Source organism: Bos taurus, chromosome 20 (genome assembly GCF_002263795.3).
Source record: "Bos taurus isolate L1 Dominette 01449 registration number 42190680 breed Hereford chromosome 20, ARS-UCD2.0, whole genome shotgun sequence".
NCBI lineage: Eukaryota > Metazoa > Chordata > Mammalia > Artiodactyla > Bovidae > Bos > Bos taurus.
In genome coordinates this window covers 18,559,550-18,577,041 of record NC_037347.1, presented here as the reverse complement: position 1 = coordinate 18,577,041, position 17,492 = coordinate 18,559,550, and the positions used below count along the sequence as shown (strand labels likewise).

At 43.1% G+C, this 17,492-nt stretch overlaps 1 protein-coding gene across 3 annotated transcripts in view; it reads right to left on the bottom strand.

The window, feature by feature from the left end:
- Positions 1-16,915, bottom strand: part of DEPDC1B (DEP domain containing 1B) — a 90,249-nt gene extending 73,334 nt beyond the window's left edge. The window contains exons 1-2 of one of the 3 annotated variants that reach the window (XM_005221501.5): positions 16,797-16,915; positions 9,779-10,044 (exon numbers count right to left, since the gene is read on the bottom strand). In XM_005221501.5, coding sequence (XP_005221558.1) covers positions 9,779-10,044; positions 16,797-16,844 — 314 coding nt within the window. In that variant the 5' untranslated portion in view covers positions 16,845-16,915. Of the gene's footprint in view, positions 1-6,151; positions 6,933-9,778; positions 10,045-16,796 lie in introns of those variants that run through there. The other 2 variants (NM_001191451.1, XM_059878780.1) reach the window with 2 other exon arrangements.
- Positions 16,916-17,492: the final 577 nt, after the last annotated feature.

Below are 17,492 nucleotides of genomic sequence, written 5' to 3'. Positions count from 1 at the left end.
ACATGGACATCACCAGATGGTCAGGTTGATTACATTCTTTGCAACCAAAGATGGAGAAGGTCTATACAGTCAGCAAAAACAAGACTGGGAGCTGACTGTGGCTCAGATCATGAACTCCTTAATGCCAAATTCAGACTTGAAGAAAGTAGAGAAAACCACTAGACCATTCACGTATGACCTAAATCAAATCCCTTACAATTATACAGTGGAAGTGACAAATAGATTCAAGAGATTAGATCTAATATACAGAGTGCCTGAAGAACTATGGACAGAGGTTTATGACACTGTACAGGAGGCAGGGATCAAGACCATCCCCAAGAAAAAGAAATGCAAAAAGCCAAAATGGTTGTCTGAGGAGGCTTTACAAAGAAAAGAAGAGAAGCTAAAGGCAAAGGAGAAAAGGAAAGATACACTCATTTGAATGCAGAGTTGCAGAGAATAGCAAGGAGAGATAAGAAAGCCTTCCTCAATGATCAGTGCAAAGAAATGGAAACAACAAAATGAGAAAGACTAAAGATCTCAAGAAAATTAGAGATACCAAAGGAACATTTCATGCAAAGATGGGCACAATAAAGGACAGAAATGGTATGGACCTAAAAGAAGCAGAAGATATTTTAAAAAGGTGGCAACAATACACAGAAAGAACTATACATAAAAGATCTTCATGACCCAGATAACCATGATGGTGTGATCACTCACCTACAGCCAGACATCCTGGAATGGGAAGTCAAGTGCGCTTTAGGAAACATCACTACAAACAAAGCTAGTGGAGGTGATAGAATTCCAGTTGAGTTATTTCAAGTCCTAAAAGATGATGCTGTGAAAGTGCTGCACTCAATACACCAAAAAATCTGAAAAACTCAGCAGTGGACACAGGACTGGAAAATATCAGTTTTCATTTCAACCCCAAAGAAAGGCAATGCCAAAGAATGTTCAAACTACCACACGATTGTACTCATCTCACACACCAGCAAAGTTATGCTCAAAATTCTCCAAGCCAGGCTGCAACAGTATGTGAACTGTGAACTTTCAGATGTTCAAGCTGGTTTTAGAAAAGGCAGAGGAACCAGAGATTAAATTGCCAACATCCGCTGGATCATGGAAAAAGCAAGAGAGTTCCAGAAAAACATCTACTTCTGCTTTATTGATTACGTCGAAGCCTTTGACTGTGTTGATCACAACAGAGTGTGGAAAATTCTTTAAGAGATAGGAATAACAGACCACCTTACCTACCTCCTGAGAAATCTGTATGCAGGTCAAGAAGCAACAGTTAGAACTGGACATGGAACAACGGACTGGTTCCAAATTGGGAAAGGAGTACGTCAAGGCTGTATATTGTCACCCTGCTTATTTAACTTATAGGCAGAGTACAACATGCAAAATGCTGGACTGGATGAACCACAAGCTGGGATCAAGATTGCCAGGAGAAATATCAATAACCTCAGATACACAGATGAACCACCCTTTTAGCAGAAAGTGAAAAGAAAATAAAGAGCCTCTTGATGAAAGTCAAAGAGGAAAGTTAAAAACCTGGCTTAAAACTCAACATTCAAAAAATTAAGATCATGGCTTCTGGTCCCATCACTTCATGGCAAAAGATGGAGAAACAATGGAAACAGTGACAGACTTTATTTTCTTGGGCTCCAAAATCACAGCCATGAAATTAAAAGATGCTTGCTCCTTGGAAGAAAAGCTATGACTAACCTAAACAGCATATTAAAAAGTGGAGACATTACTTTGCCAACAAAGGTCCATCTAGTCAAACCTATGGTTTTTCCAGCAGTCATGTATGGATGTGAGAGTTGGACTATAAAGAAAGCTGAGTGCTGAAGAACTGATGCTTTTGAACTGTGGTGTTGGAGAAGACTCTTGAGAGTCCCTTGGACTGCAAGGAGATCAAACCAGTCAATCCTAAAGGAAATCAGTCCTGAATATTCACTGGAAGGACTGATATTAAAGCTCCAATACCTTGGCCACCTGATGCAAAAGAAATGATTCATTGGAAAAGACCCTGATGCTGGGAAAGATTGAAGGCAGGAGGAGAAGGAGATGACAGAGGATGAGATGGTTAGATGACATCACAGACTCGATGGACATGAGTTTGAGCAAGCTCTGGGAGTTGGTGATGGACAGGGAAGCCTGTCCATGGCATACTGCAGTCCATGAGACCACAAAGAGTCGATAAAACTGAGCAACTGAACTGAACATCCAGGTCAAACTGTAATTTAGAGAATAAAAAACCAACACAACTTTAGAATAAATAATAAAAATAAGAAAGATTCAGTGCAAGTTCAAGACTTGAACCCCACCTTGGGGAAGCAAAGTAGAAGGGAGATTTTCATTGAATATACTCTTTGTGCTGTGTTCAATTACTTCAGTTGTATCCGACTCTCTGTGATCCCATGGACTATAGCCCACCAGGTTCCTCTGTCCATGGGATTCTGTCCATGGGATTCTCCAGGCAATAATACTGGAGTGGGTTACCATGCCCTCCTCGAATATACTCTTCTGTACTTTGTAAATTTTGATACAAAGGAATGCATTACCTTCACAAAATTGAAAAATAAAAATGAGAAAAAATTTTTCAATGACTGAAAACATAATGCTGCTGCTGCTGCTGCTAAGTCGCTTCAGTCGTGTCTGACTCTGTGTGACCCCATAGATGGCAGCCCACCCGGCTCTCCCGTCCCTGGGATTCTCCAGGCAAGAACACTGGAGTGGGTTGCCCTTTCCTTCTCCAATGCATGAAAGTGAAAAGTCAAAGTGAAGTCGCTCAGTTGTGTCCGACTCTAGCGACCCCATGGACTTCAGCCTACAAGGCTCCTCTGTCCATGGGATTTTCCAGGCAAAAGTACTGGAGTAATGCTAGTCAAACAAAATAGCTATGTTAACCCAAGGACTGTAAGTGCAGTGCCTCTTATTTTTTGGTTAAACTCAATACTGCCTTGGTTCTACCACTTATCTTTTTCATACATGTATACTCTCTCTTAAGAGAGACTGCAAAACTGAGGAGGAAAAGAATGTTGTATTTATTTCTTATCTTCTTCATCACCTAAGCCTTGGAAAACCCCTGTGATAAGTACTCAATATTTGGAATGATGAAAGTTTAGAATGGAAAAAGACCTTAGAGATCTAGTTCAGGGGCTTCCCTGATGATCCCGTGATTAAGAATCTGCTTTGCAATGCAAGGAACACCAGTTTGATCCCTGGTCCGGGAAGATCGCCTTCCCTGGTGGCACAGTTGATAAAGAATCTGCCTGCCAATGCAGGAGATGCGGGTTCAATCCCTGGATCAGGAAGATCCCCTGGAGTAAGAAATGGCAACCCACTCTAGTATTCTTGAGGGAAATCCAATGGACAGAGGAGCCTGGCATGCTACAGTCCATGGGGCTGCAAAGAGTTGGACACAACTGAGCACACACGCACACACACTGGGAAGATCCCACACGCTGTGGGGCAACGGAGTCCATGTGCCAACTACTGAAGCCTATGCACCCAAGAGTCCACACTCTGCAACAAGAGAAGCCACAGCAGTGAGAATCCCACGCACCAAAACTGGAGTAGCCTCCACTCACTGCGACCAAAGAAAGCCTGTGCACAGCAACAGCGACCAGTACAGCCAAAATAAATAAATGTTTTAAGAACTAGTCCCAGTCCTGTCATTTTATAGATGAAAAAACTGATGCATAAGAAGGGTACAAAATTTATCTAGCCATCACATGATAAGAACACAAGACTTGAGGAAATGAATAAAAAGAAAAGAAAAACAAAACCACAATCACAATTTTGAAATTTACTATAAGAACAAAAGGTGTCCACTAGAGGGAGCCAATAGTCCATTAACTTGAAGTTCTTATCCCCCACTTCAAAAGATGCTGTTGTTTAGTCATTAAGTCGTGTCAAGTCGGACTCTTTAGTGACCCCAAGGAATGTAGCCCGCCAGGCTCCTCTGTCCATATGGCAACAATGAAGACTTTTTTCCAGGACCACAGGAGCATTTGGATTTCTTTCACTAGAGGTACAAATAGAAACTTTTCAAATCTCCAGTATTTTAAACGTGTTATTGGCATATAGCAAAATTGATCACTTTTTCCATTGTGTGTGTGTATGTGTATACTGCTCTATCAACAGACACTTGTGTAACCACCATCCCAATTAGGAAACATTTCCATTATTCACCAAAAACCTCTCTCCTGCTCTGACTGTATAGTCACACCCCTCACTGCACCCCATATACGCAGCAGCATTCCATACAGATGTTCAGTGTTTATCCATTCACCCACGGAGGGACAGTTGAGTCAGTGGAGCAGCTATAAACATTCACATGCAAGTTTTTGTGTGAACATAAGTTTTCATTTCTCTAGGGTAAATGCTCTGGAGCAGAATATGGAGTCATATGTAAGTAATACATGTTTAATTTGAAAAGAGACTGAAAAATTGTTTTCCAAAGTGACTTTGTTTTTCAAAGTGTTAACCAACCTAGACTTCCCACCATCACTGGATGAGATTTCCAATTGCTCTGCACCCTCACTAGATTCTGGCATCATCAGTATTCTTATTTTAGCCATTCTACTAGGTATATAGAGGTATCTCACCAGGGTTTTAATTTGCATTTCCCTAGTGCTCTAATGATGAAGTGTCCTTTCAAATCTATTTTTTGAGTTGTTTTTTCACAGTTGAGTTTTGCAAATTTTTTATATATTCTTGATATTAGTCCACTTACTTGTGGTTTACAAATATTTTCTCCCCAACAGTCGCTAGTCTTCTCATCGTCTCACTAGCGCCTTTCACACAGCAAAAGTTTTTAATTTTGACGAAGTCCAATTTATCATGTTTTTGCTTTTATAAATCATACGTTTGATGTCATGTCTAAAAGCTCCTTGTCTGACTCTTGGGTATAAAGATTTTCTCCTGTTTTTTTAAAATTTTCATAGTTTTACACTGAAATCTATAATTCACTTTGAATAAATTTTTGTATAAAAAAATGAGGTTTAGGTGGAGCTTCATTTTTTTGCATGTAGATGAACAGATGTTTAATTGTTCCAATGTTGTGACTGCCGGTGGTATAGTGGCGAGCACAGTTGCCTTCCAATACTTCCAATGTCATTCGCCAAAAAGACTGATCTCTTCCTTTAAAGGAGCTTTTATATTTTCATCAAAAGTCAATTGGCCATATTCTTAAGTGTGTTTCTGGACTCGATTCTGTTCCACTGATCCAAGCATCCATCTACCCCTTCACCAATACCAGTCTTCATTACTGGGGTTTATAGGGTAAGTTTTCAAACTATGGAGCACGATTCCTGTTTTTACATTAAGAACTGTGAAACTTATATTCAAGAAACCTGACAAAATCTACATGACAAATTTTAGGTTCAAATTAAAATAAACATGTTGGAAATAAGCCAGAAAAAATAAAAAAGCTAATATAAGAGAAAAGACAGAAAGAAAAGGAGAAACTAAGTAGAAGAAAAAGAAAAGGGGAAAGAATTGGGAACATGAGATGATACATATAAAGAGACAGAAGCAGAAGGACGAAGAAAAAAGGAACAGGAATAAGTAGAAGAAGAAAATGGTTCCCTACACGTTAGATCAGAGCTTCTCTGGTGGCTCTGTGGTAAAGAACTACCTGCCAATGCAGGAGACGAGGGTTCAATCCCTGCGTCAGGCAGATCCCCTGAAGGAAATGGCAACCCACTCCAGTATTTCTGCCTGGGAAATCCCATTGACAGAGAAGCCTGCTGGGCTATAGACCATGGGGTCGCAAAGAGTTAGACACAACTTAGCAACTAAACAACACATTAGCTCGCACACACTACACTGGAACTAGTGAATTCCTCTCTGTAAACCATGAGCATCCAGTTACAACTGCATTCCAGAGCTAGCACTGGTAACAAGAGCAGGGCAAGGGCCAGGTAGAGGCTCCAGATCAAGGACCTATCCCGCTAAAAATCTGAAATAGACCAACCAAATAGACCAATAGCTCTTCTTATTAAATAGTCCAAACAACCAAACAGTATACACTTCTATTTTTATATAATCCACTACATTCAGTTCAGTCACTCAGTCGTGTCCGATTCTTTTCGACCCCATGGACTACAGCATGCCAGACTTCCCTGTCCATCACCATCTCCTGGAGCTTGCTCAAACTCACGTGCATCGAGTCGGTGATGCCATCCAATCATCTCATTCTCTGTCGTCCCCTTCTCCTCCTGCCTTCAATCTTTCCCAGCATCAGGGTCTTTTCTAAGGAGTCAGTTCTTTACATCAGGTGGCCAAAGTATTGGAGCTTCAGTATCAGTCCTTCCGATGAATATTCAGGACTGATATCCTTTAGGATTGACAGCTTGGATCTCCCTGCAGTCAGAGGGACTCTCAAGAGTCTTCTCCAACACCACAGTTCAAAAGCATCAATTCTTCGGTGCTCAGCCCTGTTTATGGTCCAACTCTCACATCCATACATGACTGCTGGAAAAATCATAGCTTTGACTAGACGCACCTTTGTTGGCTTTGGCGTTGCTGTTGGCATTAGGTTCAAATAATCCCACGTAACTATCTGTTCACATACATAAATGGGTGATTCAGGGATCAGCATGGAATTTCCTGGTGTTCTATTTAGATGCTTCAAAGAGACAAGTGTCTGGTTCTCTGAAGATGAAATATCCACTCTGTCTACTTCACAGGGTTGTCACAAAGATCAAATGAGATCATAAAGAGAAACTGCTACATAAACTGAAATTTCTCGTAAAAATACAAGGTAGTGCAGGTTCTTTTAATCTGAAGTTGAGAGCCACAAACTTGGTTAGACACAGATGATAGCATCCGTCTGGCTGGACGATGATGACCCTATGATGACCCCGATGACTATGATGTAATTGTCTTCACTGGTAGCAAATCTAGCCACTCTTTCTAGTCATCCGTGTTACCAACAGCAAAGAAGTGGTTCAGTAAATAGCTCTGGACCTTTCTCTGCAATATCTCTGATTGTTAGGAACATTCTCATATTAATTCACTATTTCCTATTATTCTTAGATTCTTGAAAAATAAAATATAGTTAACACATGTGAATGCAATCACACAATAAATACATTTTTTAAACTAGAAATAAGATTTAATACAGTAGAAAATAAAAACATAACTCATCATTTGTTATAAAATTCTGTGTGTGTGTATAATTTCTGTCTTCAAAAAATACTCTAAGAGTCTTTATATTTCATGTTGCTTTGTCTGCCTATGCCTTTCTGTAACCGAGGCCCAGGCAACCACCCATCCCTACATTTACATAAGTATTTCAGCTGATTATGTTCACCCTACCTCGTCTATTTGAGAAGACAGTTGATCATTCAGTATGTATTACATAGTACTTAACACATTCCTGGAATTCTGTGAATATATGAACACATGTTGACTACACCGACTATTTCTTGTTTACTATTCTGTTTTCTCATTCAGTCCTTAAATTAGTTAACAAGCTAGTCAACCTCATGCTGTGGAAATGGAGGCAGTCGGGCACACCGCAAGAACACAGGCCTCAGACGCAGAGCCCTCAGTCCAAATTCTCTTTTCCTACCACCTGAGTGACTGTGGACAAGCTGGTACCTTTGGTCTCATTAATTTCCTTCTTTTTAAGATTAGATAAGAGACATCTGCAGGTGCTGAGGTAAAGGATGACTGCAGTGGCTCTGGTCCATCACAGGCACTCCACAATGCTAGCTCCTTTCTTTCCAGTAAGAACTCCGAGCTGCCCATTCCGACTTCGACACTATTTACAGAGGCTCCTCCTCCACAAAGCATTGTAGGCATTTACCTTATAGATTCTTCACCTATTTTTCAAATCTAATATGCCTCGAGCTCCTGATGTCGCTCAAGGGCTCTCATTGTGGTTTGGCAGTGGTACTATTCGACCTCAAGGAGCAGGTGGGCACTGAGCAGGGAGGGCAGCCTGTCCCCAGTCCTCCCCGGGGCGCTGGCGAGCCAGTATGTCATCCCAAGCTGTATGCTCAGTCTTGGAAGCTGCCTCATGCCAACAGGCGCCTCTGCACTCCTGAGTGAGCTGACTCTCAACTCAGGGCACGGGCCCCTTAACAAACCGTTGAATGTCTAAATAGACTTCATCCCCAATTAATCTGAGAACATCAAACACCAGTTGTTAATATACAGGACTTAACACTAGAAAAACAGAAAGCTATGCATCTTCAAGTGGTAGATAATGAAAGAGGTACTACTCCCTTTACAACTCACAAGTATTTTATGAGAAACTGGGTAAAAAAACCCATTATTTCATGGGTGAATGTAATCTATCTGTGCACTTTATTTTTTAAAGGACAAACGATTAAGTCTTCATACTGAGGTGAGACACGCTCTGACAGTCACTACTCGGGGGCTGGCTCCTGGAACAGGCTCCTGTTTTACTCGCCTGGCATCTTTGAAAGCCTCATGGGACTCAATGGATGGTACCCAATCTAAGGTCACAATAAAACACTCTAAGTTACTCCTCCAGACAACTTCCTAGAAGTGTGAGCTACCTCTTGATGGGGTACAAGCAATTATAGCTTCCCAAGAGAAACAACCACTTAAGCATTCCCAATGAAGTGTGTCATGTGGAACCAGGGCTAGAGTCTCCACTGCCTGATACTAATAAGCACTATGGTCTCAGAACAGGCTAATATCACCCAAGATTCTAATTAAAAGTTGGATCAGCAAGCCAGAAATAACTGCCAAGTACAGAGACAACTAATTGCCCAGCTGACAATCCTGATGCCTAGAGGAGGAGACTGTTGATGAAACTCCATGAGGAAGTTAGATCCTAAACATACACCACTGTCTGGTGTTAGCCTGAGTGCTGCTGACCACCCTCCACTTGCTCCACAGCCTTCCTCAGCAGCTAGTCCCAAAGGAACCAAAGACATGACTTAGGTAGGGAACAGTCACATTTTCTCTGCTCAAGGCCAGGTGTCCCAGTGGCCCCAAAATGCCTCACTGAAGTGCTGTAAGAGCATTCCTTATTCTTCTATTGGAATAAACAACAGCAAATATTAAGGGCTTGTCATCTTCATTTCTTCCTTTAATCCCTCACAGGTTCTTGGTGTTCTGGTAGCCCTCTCTGTAGATAACTCAACGATTCCTCTTTTCATTCTTCTTTAAGTATTCCCCCATTTCCTGAGTCTCAAGCAGGCCCTTTCCACCTCCAGGAATAAACCAGCCTAGCGTGCAATGAGAAGGGCAGTGTCAACAGAGGGACATCCTTGCCCTCAGATTATTGCATAGTAAGTAAGCAATCACAGAAGAGCACTGAAACGTGGCGGGGAGCAGCCATGCACTGCAGAGTTAATCTGAGACATGGGGAAATTCCAGCACAATTCTTCATGATAAGCCTGAGCTCTACTTGAAGACGAGACACCTCTGCCACTAACCCCCTGAACACACACCCTCACGCTGCTCAGAAAGGTGCAAGCCAGAGCTACTGTTTCACCCTTTCAGATTCCCCAGGAGAGACACTCTGCTACTATAGCCATCCTTCCAGGTTACGGAAGGCACGAAAAGGTTCCATCACTGAAAGCCACTGCAACAAAAGACTACTTAACGGGTGCTCTATGAAGCCAAGAACAAGCACAATCAGTTTTCTCATAGCAACAGATGCAGTTCTCCACCCTGCAAATCACAAATACAAGCATCCCTCCCGGGGACAAGGCAAGTTCTCTCACAGGAGGAATTTCATCAGACTGACCAGATCTATGCGTGCTCCCCATGCTCCTCCCCATCAGAGCTGACATGCCGTTACCTGTACAAGTGACGGTTGTCCTCAAAGTCTTCCTGGCCCCATTTTCCCTTGATGTCTTCAATAACGTGGTTCTTCAGGAATTTTTTTAGCAGTTGGACCGTTTGTTTACGGGTCACTTCGGGGCCAAAGTTTTGGCTGCGCCTCAGCAGCTCGTGTAGCCAATCCACAGCTTCAGTCGCTGTGAAGCAATGCTCGTAACTTTTGAAACGACAGCGATGTTTCCGTAATGGCATCTTGGCGCGAAAAAGTTCAACTGTTTCATTCCACTTGGGGCAAAAACAGAGGAAAGCATTTAGTGAATTTTTTAAAAGGTTACTGCATCCCAAATATTTAGGACAACAAATGGTGTTTTTCCATTTAAAAGACTGCCTTAATAAGAGAAGCAGTCGAAGTTTTTTTTTTTTTCCTATTTACGACCTTTAAATGTTAAGGTAACTTTATATAGTACCTGGTGTCAAAGCATGTTTAAAAATTCTGCACAATACTTTCCTATTCCAATACAAGCAAGCTTCCCATACAGGGGCCAAGGGTTTGATCCCTGGTCAGGGAACTAAGATTCCACATGCCACATGATGCAGCCAAATTTAAAAAAGAAAAAAAAAAAATTTTAATCTAGATATCCACGCCATTATCAGCCATCCCAAAATTAAATGAAATGTTCACATGTGATGTTCTTCCTACATAATTACTCCATTTCCTTAGGACCCGTCATCCCACCAGTCCTACAAGTTCCGAAAATTCAGTCTTATTCTTAGGACCATTCTCTCTTCTTTCATGCTCCTCTTTCAAGTCTATTAATTTACAGACTCTGCATCTTATTTTTTACCTACCTTCCTACTGAAATCAGTCCTTCCTTTTTCTTTCAACGATAGCTCTGAGCTCAACATATTCTTTTTATTTCGCCCAACACCGTAACCTCGTTTTCCTCGTCTTCGAGTTTCTCTTTATACTCTCCGCTGCCCAGTCACCTCTGCACCTGTGGTCCATTCCTCTTCTCCCTTTGATCGCTAGCCTCTCTCAAGCACAGTAACCGTCCCTGAGTACACAGCACCACGTGCGTCAAGGGCCCAGGTCGGGTCTATTCACGCATGCTCCCTGGACGTGCAGCACAGGACACAGGCAGGTACTCAACACGCAAACGCCTAACTGGTCTTTCCCTTTTCCTATTTTTATTAAACCACCTCCTAACTTCATGCAATTTAATTCTACTCTGATTCTCAATCATGTCTTCCTCCTGGCCAAATTCAAACATCTTTATGCCCTCTGCATATCAATTTTTCTACTTCATTTGACACTATAAGCCATGCTTCAAATTAAGTTGGTCCAGATTTAAACTTTTTTAAACTCTTAAAACCACACACAAAACAAATGCAATCTGTAGAGTAAGATAACATATAACCAGAATTTCTAAGACAAAATGAAAAATTCAACTCAAGAAAGGGCATTCAATAGAAAAATGAAAAAAACACTTAAACAGGCACTTCATATAAAAGAATCTCCAAATTTACCATAGTATATGCAGAGATGTTCAATCTCATGAATTAGCAGTGAAATGCAATAAATCCCCAATGCAATAATATACATGCCTACAGAATGACTAAAATGAAAAAGACGGGCAATACTAAGTGCTAATCAGAACATGAAGCAACCAGAAATTATGTGCACACTGTATAACCCAGAAATTCCATTCTTAAGTGTGTATATATATTCCGCAGAAGTATGTTAACCAAAAGCCACACTGTTCAAAATAGCACTATTCTTACTTAATTACATTCTTACTTAATTAAAAACCCAAATGTCCATCAACATAAGAATAAACAAATTCATGCAACAGAATACTGTAATGAGAATAAACAAACTATTGCTTCATGCAGTAACATAGATGAATAACACAGATAAAATGTAATTGATAACTGTTTTTTGTTTCTCAACACGAGTCAAATTACAAAACACAACACTGAGTGTTGAAGTCAATCAGTTCAGTCACTCAGTCGTGTCCAGCTCTTTGTGACTCCATGGACTGCAGCACGCCAGGCTCCCCTCTCCATCACCAACTCCCAGAGCTTACTCAAACTCCTGTCCATCAATTCAGTGATGCCATCCAACAATCTCATCCTCTGTCGTCCCCTTCTCCTCCCACCTTCAATCTTTCCCAGCTGCTGCTGCTGCTGCTGCTGCTAAGTCACTTCAGTCGTGTCTGACTCTGTGCGACCCCATAGACGGCAGCCAACCAGGCTCCGCTGTCCCTGGGATTCTCCAGGCAAGAATACTGAAGTGGGTTGCCATTTCCTTCTCCAATGCATGAAAGTGAAAAGTGAAAGTGAAGTCGCTCAGTCGTGTCCGACTCTTAGCGACCCCATGGACTGCAGCCTACCAGGCTCCTCCCTCCATGGGATTTTCCAAGCAAGAGTACTTGGAGTGGGGTGCCATTGCCTTCTCCAATCCTTCCCGGCAACAGGGTCTTTTCCAATAAGTCAGTTCTTTGCATCAGGTGGTCAAAGTACTGGAGTTTCAGTTTCAGTATCAGTCCTTCCAATGAATATTCAGGACTGATTTTCTTTAGGATGGACTGGTTTGATCTCCTTGCAGTCCAAGGGACTCTCAAGAGTCTTCTCCAACACCACAGCTCAAAAGCATCAATTCTTCGGTGCTCAGCTTTCTTTATATCCAACTCTCACATTCATACATGACTACTAGAAAAACCATAGCTTTGACTAGACAGACCTTTGTTGGCAAAGTAATGTCTCTGCTTTTTAATATGCTGTCCAAGTTGGTCATAGCTTCTCTTCCAAGGAGCAAGCGTCTTTTAATTTCATGGCTGCAGTCACCATCTGCAGTGATTTTGGAGCCCAAGAAAATAAAGTCTCTCACTGTTTTAATTGTTTCCCCATCTATTTGCCATGAAGTGATGCGACCGGATGCCATGATCTTAGTTTTCTGAATATTGAAATGTGCTTCCTATTTTTTTCTCTTGAACATTATTCCATTTCTTTACTTCTTAGAATCAAAAATATTATGATAGTAGAGTTATAATACAGCACTGGCCAGGGACTTCAGAGATAAACAAGTGCTAGATATAGGTGTACTTGCCACACACTGGCAGTGTGAACTTGACCATGTCAGTTCACCACTTTAGGCCTAAATAAAATGAGAGTCCCCTTCACAGATCACAGCCTTGTTGTGGCGAGGGGGCTTGCATTACTTAATGAAGCTACAAGCTATGCTGTGCAAGGCCATCCAAGACAGGTTAAAGTGAAGAGTTCTGACAAAACGTGGTCCCCTGGAGGAAGGGATGGCAAATCACTCCAGTATTCTTGCCCCAAAAACCCCATGAACAGTACAAAAAAAGACAAAATATATGACACCAGAAGAGGAGCTCTCCCAGGTCAGAAGGTATCCCCCTGGGGAAGAGCAGGGAGCAATTACTAATAGCTCCAGAAAGAATGAAAGTGCTGGGCCAAAGCAGAAATGATGCTCAGTTGTGGATGTGTCTGATGGCGAAAGTAAAGTCCAACGCTGTAAAGAACAATATTGCATCAAACTCCAGGAGACAGTGAAGGGCAAGGGAGCCCAGTGTGTTGCAGTCTATGGGGTCGAAAAGAGCTGGACACAACTTGGCGACTAAACAAAAACAACAAAATGAGAGAACTGGGATCTTTAGAGCCCATTCAAACTCTCAGAGTCAATGACGCCTATAAGTCTTTTAAAGTTTACCTGTTACATCAGAAGATACAACTCAGAATTAAGTTCAAAGAATAGATTGGTAGATTTATGCTGTTTTCAGAAAAATCAATTTTCTTCTCATCATTTCTTGTTAACTAAGGTATACAGAACTATTTAATACATGGATTACAAAAATGAAAGTTATTTCAGTGAAGATGAGTAAACTGCTAATTAGCGTCCATATTCACCATGAATTGACTTACAGAGTCTGTCATTTGATTTTGGGCATAGACATTTACCTAGTCCATAAAATGTTATTTTCAGATAAGACTTTGGTACCTTAGAAAATGGAGCTGTACATGGTTTGAGAAAGTATAGTGAGCCGTGAAAGGAGGAAGCAAAGGCCCACTCACTGAGTACCACGAGGTTTTTCCCAAGCTTTTCTGAAGATTGGGTTGAGTGTGATAGTGGGAGAAGATGGAAATGGTAAACTGGGAACCAGGGAGGTAAGCAGAGCCGAGGCAGAGAAAGGGGGCTAGCTGATTCAACTGATAAAAGCTGATAACACTTAGAGACTTTACAATGGCAGGGGGAGGGGGGGGTACCTGTAATGACTACAGAGATCACCAATAAATCAGGAATTCTCACTTAAAAAAAAAAAAGCCTATCACTTTCTGTGTTTTCAAAAATCTGAGTTTAAGTTCAAGATTCTCAAACAGAATAAAGTCGAGAACTAATTGATACTTAGCAAATTCTGGTGAAACTGAGGTGTTTTCATCAATTATTCACATAATTTAGTTTCCTGTTTAACTTGATCAGTCTTGGCTAAATGTGACTTGAAAATCGCTTCTTGGGAACTGAAACTTCTGAAGAACAGAGTACTTTTCTTCATAAATTCTTTTGATAATACTTTAATGTGACTCAGAATCAAGAGTGTCTTTCACATAGGCAGGCTCCATCTACAGAGTTACTTCATACAATTCTGTGAATATGAGATTTTAAAAGTTTCAATTATCATGTAATTTATTTTTTTAGTCTAAAGCTGGAAGAAGGGGAACAAGTCACCCCAAGATCCAGCGTCTGTTTCCCCTGTGCAGTGAATAAATTGGCAGTTGTTCAGTCGCCAACTCACATGGACTGCAGCGCACCAGGCTTCCCTGTCCCTCACCATCTCTGGGAGTTTGCCCAAGTTCATGTCCATTGAATCCGTGATGCCATTCAACCATCTCATCCACTGTTGTCCTCTTCTCTTTCTGCAGTAGGAGAATATTACTTTCCCTCCACAAAGGAGAGTAAGCTTTTTTGCTTTTTTTGTTTTTTAAGATCTTTTTTGATGTGAGCCATTTTTAAAGTCTTTATTGAATTTGTCACAACGTTGATTCTGCTTTACGTTTTTTTGTTTGGAGGGTGTAGGGTGTTGTTCTTTTTCCTTTTTGCGGGGGCGGGGATGGGGGGGCACCTAAGGCATGTGCGCTCTTAGCTCCCTGACCAGGGATCAAACCCACAGCCCCTGCATTGGATGGAAACGTCTTAACCACGGGACAGCCAGGGCAGTCCCAAAGAGAGTCAAGTTTTTGAATGTCCCTGATAAAGCACAATCTGTATCTCATCCCTAAAGATGGACCGACCAATAGCCTTGACCCCAGATGGTTCCAAGTGGTAGCTGCTGCTGCTGCTGCTGCTGCTGCTAAGTCACTTCAGTCGAGTCCGACTCTGTGCGACCCCATAGACGGCAGCCCACCAGGCTCCCCCGTCCCTGGGATTCTCCAGGCAAGAACACTGGAGTGGGTTGCCATTTCCTTCTCCAGTGCATGAAAGTGAAAAGTGAAAGAGAAGTCACTCATTCGTGTCCGATTCTTAGCGACCCCATGGACAGCGGCCCACCAGGGTCCTCCGTCCATGGGATTTTTCCAGCCAAGAGTACTGGAGTGGGGTGCCATTGTCTTCTCCGTCCAAGTGGTAGAGGCACTGTGAAATGGAACTTGATAAGAAAACACTATTTTAAAAAACTCTACTTGTCCCCTGTCACCAGCATCCATACCTCTTAGAGACTAGCCCAAAGGAAAACCTAAATTTATATGAATTTTTTAAATGAATAAATCATTATGGGTCATATGTATACCTATGGCTGATTCATGTCGATGTTTGACAGAAAACAATAAAATCCTGTAAAGCAATTATCCATCAATTAAAAAATTAACAAATTTTTAAAACATCATTATGGGTGTCTGAAGTGGATTATTTGCATAAATGAGGGCAATAACATCTTCCATCCTGTTATCTTTTCCTGGATATTGCTTAGGGGTGCAAGGAACAATGAGCCTAATTCTCAAGTTAGCTGTGGCCAGAAGTGGTGACAGACCAAGGAGTGCAGTCTCTTCCTCCGAAATCACCTTTAAGCTTTCATAAAAAGTCGTCTAAAACCGACCCTGGACATGACCAAATTATCTCCACTTATTCCATTATGAAATTGCTATAATCACTTGCTTCAGGTCACAAAGAAATCAAGTATGCCTCAGAACTCTGATTAACAACGCTCTTCTCCCAGGAAAAAAAGGCAGCACCCTGGACCACTGGGGTCTGAAAGAAAGTGAAGTCGCTCAGTCGTGTCCGACTCTTTGAGACCCCATGGACTGTAGCCCATCAGGCTCCTCTGTCCATGGGATGTTCCAGGCAAGAGTACTGGAGTGGGTTGCCATTTCCTTCGCCAGGGGATCTTTCCAACCCAGGGATCGAACCTGGGCCTCCCGCATTGCAGGCAGACGCTTTACCGTCTGAGCCATCAGGGAAGCTGTAAAGGCTCTTTCAAATCATCCGTCCGGGCCCACCCTTCCCCTTCATTTAGGTGGGTGCTGATAGAAAAAGAAACATCAGGAGCCGGAAACGTGGCCAGAGAGATCCACCTCTGTTTAGGGTACCGTTGCAAAAGAGCCTCAAGTGTCAACCACAAGTGACACTCAGGATGACACGCCCTGCCCGTAACGGGCGGCGGGTGGCCCGAAAATGACGGACTGACGGTCTTTCCTTTCCCGGCGGGGGACGTAGGGTTCCGGAGGACCAGGAAAGGGGAGGAGGGTGCCGTCGTGCTCTTCCGGGCGCTTTAAACCCGGAGTCGCCGTTCACTGGCGAGAACCCAGCCACCGTCTCGGGATCCAAGCTGCGCCCACCCTCGACAGGCTGGGCCCGCGACCGGGCTAGCCTTTAAGCATCATCTAGAATTTGGCCTCACAGGCTGAAACACGCCCCGCCTCCAGAACTCGGCCGGACTAGCTCTGGAGAAGCGAGCACTGAAGAGTCAGCGGTCGGCCCGCAGGCCGGGGACTCGCTTCGCCCAGACCCCCGCACACACACTCACCAGCCTGGTGGCCCGGTATGGCCCGGGCCCCACGATGCGGTGCTCCATGGGCCCGCACGCCACGGCGGCGACCAGCGCCGATCCCGGAGTCCCAAGCGCCGCAGTTTGAATCCCGAGCCCACGCGCTGCAGGCGCTGATTGGGCGGCGCGGCGGCACGTGACGGGAACTGCGGGGCGGGGCTGTCGGAGCCCCAGGGAGGGGGCGGTGGGCGGCTCCTTCCGAACCTCCGGCGGAGGAGCGAACCACAAGCTTGAAACCAACTCTGTTCGAGTCGGTGCCCACGCCTGCCCAGCCTGCGCGCACGCAAGGTGTCTCCACAGAGGGGTCGCTCTGAACTTGTGTATTTCAGAGACCGAAACCCGGCCGGGCTGGATAGACAAATCCGTGTACACCGTTTCAAGTGCGCGGTTGAATCTAGAGGTTGCGGCTAAGATTGGGAGAAGTGGGTAGTGAAAGGGAGCGAGTGGACAGCCTCTTCAAGTGGAGGGACGTGTGAAAACTAGATAACAGCACTTGGCCACCGGGAGTGTTGACAGCGTGAAAGAACAATAAAGAGCTGAAGAAGAGCCCCATTCAGCTTCCTTTGTTGTTCTTTTGGTAGCGTACTCTTTCCCAGGAACTTGAGTTCTTTGGTTTTTTTTTTTTTTTTTTTTTTTGAGTCTAACCGAAATTTTCAGTCCTGTGCCGCAGGGCTG